At 36.2% G+C, this 4,734-nt stretch overlaps 1 protein-coding gene across 1 annotated transcript; it reads right to left on the bottom strand.

The window, feature by feature from the left end:
- Positions 1–1,111: 1,111 nt before the first annotated feature.
- LOC306861788 (uncharacterized protein) lies at positions 1,112–4,477 on the bottom strand. Its single transcript, XM_079404268.1, has 7 exons — positions 4,352–4,477; positions 3,900–4,034; positions 3,787–3,817; positions 3,647–3,679; positions 3,373–3,408; positions 1,926–2,013; positions 1,112–1,730 (listed from the first exon to the last, which is right to left on the bottom strand). The coding sequence occupies exons 1-7, from the start codon at positions 4,472–4,474 to the stop codon at positions 1,718–1,720; spliced, it is 459 nt and encodes a 152-aa protein (XP_079260394.1). The 5' UTR covers positions 4,475–4,477; the 3' UTR covers positions 1,112–1,717.
- Positions 4,478–4,734: the final 257 nt, after the last annotated feature.

The following is a 4,734-nucleotide window of genomic DNA, read 5'->3' as shown; positions in this document are numbered from 1 at the left end:
GCACAGTAACACCATGGTCATTGAACCAGCTTTTGGTACCTTTGGCAGTGTGGGCAGGAGCCAAGTCCTGCTGGAAAATGAAATCAGCATCTCCATAAAGCTTTTCAGCAGAAGGAAGCATGAAGTGCTCTAAAATTTCCTGGTAGATGGCTGCGTTGACTGTGGATTTCAGAAAACACAGTGGACCAACACCAGCAGATGACATGGCAGCCCAAATCATCACTGACTGTGGAAACTTCACACTGGACTTCAAGCAACATGGATTCTGTGCCTCTCCAGTTTTCCTCCAGACTCTGGGACCTTGATTTAAAAATGAAATGCAAAATTTACTTTCATCTGAAAAGAGGACTTTGGACCACTGAGCAACAGTCCAGTTCTTTTTCTCCACAGCCCAGGTAAGATGCTTCTGACGTCGTCTCTGGTTCAGAAGTGGCTTGGTAGCCCTTTTCCTGAAGACGTCTGAGCGTGGAGACTCTTGATGCACTGACTCCAGCTTCAGTCCACTCCTTGTGAAGCTCTCACAAGTGTTTGAATCAGCTTTGCTTGACAGTATTCTCAAGCTTGCTTGTGATTTTGTCAGTAATGACCCTCTGTGATTACCCTCTTTGTGGAGGGCATCAGTGATCGTCTTCTGGATCATTGCCAAGTCAGCAGTCTTCTCCATTATTGTGATTTCAAAGAATAAGAGATACCCGGAATTTATACTGTAGGGATGGTCATTAATTGAAACGCAAATGTAAATATTCTAATATTTTGAGATACTGATTTTTGACTTTCATGAGCTATAAGCTCTAATCATCAAAATTAAAACAAAAAACTTTTTGAAATGTTTTACTTTACATGCAATGAATCTAAAATATATGAACGTTTCACTTTTTGAAATAACTTACAAGAAAAAATGAACTTTTTCACGACATTCTCATTAATTGAGATGCCTCTGTATTTAATTATTGAACACCGAATGAATGAAACATTGAATGACAGTCAATATATTCAACACAGGGTTTCAAGAATACATTAGTGTGTGTGTGTGTGTATAAACTGCACCAACAAACATCTGTCAGTCTTAGAGCTGACATGAGAAGCAGAGATGATGTGAAAAGCAGGTGATGAAGTGATGATGAAAATTAGTTTATTCAATAACATTGTTTACAGTTATTGTTATAATAAAACTCCATATGAGTACAGATGAGATATGAAACAACAAAATCAGCATGTTAAACAACTTACAAGCATTGCAAGAGCAAGAAAAATAATAACCTGAAATATAATACAAACAATATAAATGAATAAATGATTGAATGAATAAACGAGTAAATGATCAAATGATAATGAATGAATAAATGAGTAAATGTGACTGATTATAAATGATGAACAAAAGAAATAAAACACAGTTTGGTCACTTGCCAATCTGGTTGAATTGATCTTTCAGTGTTTTCTACGGTGGCCGAGAGAGCTCAATGTTATAGTTTTCCATCTCATGTATTTCTTTGCGTTACAAATGCAGATGAATGACAATAAATGTGTCGAGAAGCCCCTGAGAGAAACACATTAATTTTCAGCAGATGAAGATTCACAGAGCTAAAGATTCATTCTCATCAGATCTGTGTGAAGGTTAAAACATCATCCACCTGTTGTTTCACCTCTTCATTGTTCAAGTGATTCACTCCATTACATTTATCTGAATGACTCGCTGCATTCAAAGAGCTCATTTTATTCATTCATTCATTCTGTGGGAATCAAACCCATGAAATTAGTGTTGTTTATCTACAGGAATCATTCTTAATCATCATCACGCTGACAGATGAACCTCTGAAAACATCTTACAACAGAATACATCTCATTTTTACATATCATATCCAGCACAGAATTTATTCAGACTGATAGATTCAGCATGTGATACTTTAAGATTGATCAGGACTCACCTGAAGATCCTTTTACGCTTCATCAAACAGATCAGGAAGACGATGAGAAGAACAACGATGAAAACAGCTAAAAGCCACCAGAACTGATCTATTAAAGTGATAAAAAAAAATAAAAAATCACAAACATATAGAGTTACAAAATACACCAGTACCAGTGTAGTACTAACCCTTATATTTGATAAACCCACAATAATTTCATTTTTAGAAGCATAAAGTCGACAGATAAATCTATACATAAGATTTCGTAACAGTGCTTTAAAGATGATTGCTCTTGCACTCACAAACATTTCACTTGCACTACGCCATCTAGGTCTCCTTAGTAAGATTCTCATTGCATCGTTATAAGCTACTTGCAGCTTCTGTAAACTAGATCTTCTGTAGTTACACCACAGATGAGCAGTATACAACGTTGTACAATATGCTTTAAAAAGTGACACCTTCACCTCATCTGAACAGAAACTAAACTTAAAAAGCAAAAGTATATTTGCCTGCATATACATCATGTGGCGTTGCCTTTCAATATCCTCATCATCTGTCATCCGTTCAGTGATAATGTGTCCAAGGTATTTTACTTTCGCACACATAGTGAGACTCTTGTTAGACAACTTAAAAAATGGAAGATTTACACTTTTATCCTCCTTAGTTCTGCAAATCATAACCACACTCTTATCAGGATTATAAAAAATATCATGTTCAAGACCATAATCAGAACACAAGTTTAAAAGCTGCTGAAGACCAGCACCGCTAGGACTAAACAGCACGAGATCATCTGCATACATAATATTATTCACTAAAGTATTCCCAATCATACAACCAGATTTACAGACAGCTCATCCATGTAAAGATTAAACAAAATTGGGGACAAAATCCCTCCTTGTCTCACACCGTTACTGACCCCAAAAGGGGCAGAGACCTTATTGCCCCATTTTACTCGTATCAACTGACGGCATACCAATAGGCCAGGATTCTCACAATGTATTCTGGTACCCCTCTTTGTCTCATTTTAAAAAATAGCTTAGCATGGTTAACCCGATCAAAAGCTTTAGATGCATCTAAGAAAAACATAAAAACTGATGAATTTTTATCTCTGTACTTATTTACAATTTCCTTTAATGGATAGATGCAAAGATCAGTACCATGTTTAACCTTAAATCCAAACTGGTTGTATGTAGAGTTAATAAACACATTTAACCTATCCAACAAATTTTTTTCCAGCACTTTAGACAAAATACTAGGTTTATAATTATCTAGGTTACCCACCATTCCAGCTTTGTTTTTAATAACTGGTACTAACAAAACAGACAACATTGAATCTGGTAACACACTGTGAATCAAAAAAGCCAGTAAGACAAACAGCTAATAAGAACTGAACCAATGAAACCCAGCTGATATATGAACACAATGAAAAGAATATCAGGAAGCACAGCCACAGATGTTAATGTTTTACCTGAGCGCTGGAGATCTGGAGTCACTTCATTCAGATCTTTAAAAAACACAGTGATCACAAATATGAGCCATTATGAGAGAAAAGGTTCAAACTGGATTGAGTGTGAATCAGGGGTGCTTTTCCCAAAAACATTGTTAGCTAACCATAGTTGTAAGTTCCACTGAACTGATTTTCTAACAATAGAACTTGTGACCAAAGTTGCTTTTGGGAAACACACCCCTGATCTGCTGTGCTTTATTAGTGAATAATCAGACGTTTATCAGCTGAAACTCACCTGGGTTTGGAGTCGCTGCAGTTTGATTCCTGGCTGAAAAACACATTCACAATCATCATGATTCACTTGAAGATTCACAGAAGATTCAGTTCAACACAGAGTTTGATCTCAATCAGGACACACTGATGTGTTTCTCTCACCTCTGAATGCGGTCTCCTGTCTGAAATGAGTCTGAAATTAAAGAAAGCAGCATTACAGCCTCATTTATATTGTTCAAGGATTAAATATAGATATAGAGATTGAGTTGATTTACTCCATCAGCAGAATCACAGATGATCTCATGATTCAGATTCACACAGAGAGACGTGACGAGACGATCAGATGAGACAGACTTTGCAGGATAAATCAGTTTGTGTGGTTTTGATGGATCTGCTATCAGACACCTGTCCTGCTCAAATTTAAGCAAAAGATGATCAGTTAATGTGTGTGTGGATGTGTGTGTGTGTGTTTTACACTATGAGGACCAAATGTCCCCACAAGTATAGAAATACCAGTAAATTTTGACCTTTTGGGGACATTTTTTTGGTCCCCATGAGGAAACAAGCTTACAAATCACACAGAATTAAGTTTTCTGTAAGAGGTCCGGGTAAGGGGATAGAAAATACAGTTTGTACAGTAGAAAAACCATTATGCCTATGAAATGGGTCCATAATGATAGGGATACCAGTCTGTGTGTGAGTGAATAATGGACAGAAACACACTCACCTCTGAATACCAGCTCTGCTCACAGTCACTGAGTGTTTGATTCATTATAACAGACTGAATCACATACAGAAAACCCACAGCACTCTCAATCTCTGCACATGTCACATTGATGACGTTATGCATGATTCAGTGCTGAAAAAAATGATGATTTAAATCAATTGTTGCATTATGTTATTATTGTTTACAAACAACAAACATTTAAACATTTTAAAAGAAGTGAAAATGCTAAGAACCTCGTATCTTTCAGTTCCAAATACTTTAAAAACAAAATAAAAATCCTGTTGTTTTTAACAAATCACGACTTATTAAATTAAAGCCTGTAACGAAAACAAATATGCCGTGTTATTCTGAAGAAAGTAGGTTATACATTATAAAATGCGACA

This window comes from Barbus barbus, assembly GCF_936440315.1.
Source record: "Barbus barbus genome assembly, chromosome: 4".
In the NCBI taxonomy this organism is placed as follows: Eukaryota; Metazoa; Chordata; class Actinopteri; order Cypriniformes; family Cyprinidae; genus Barbus; species Barbus barbus.
This window is presented reverse-complemented; position numbering and strand designations above follow the sequence as displayed.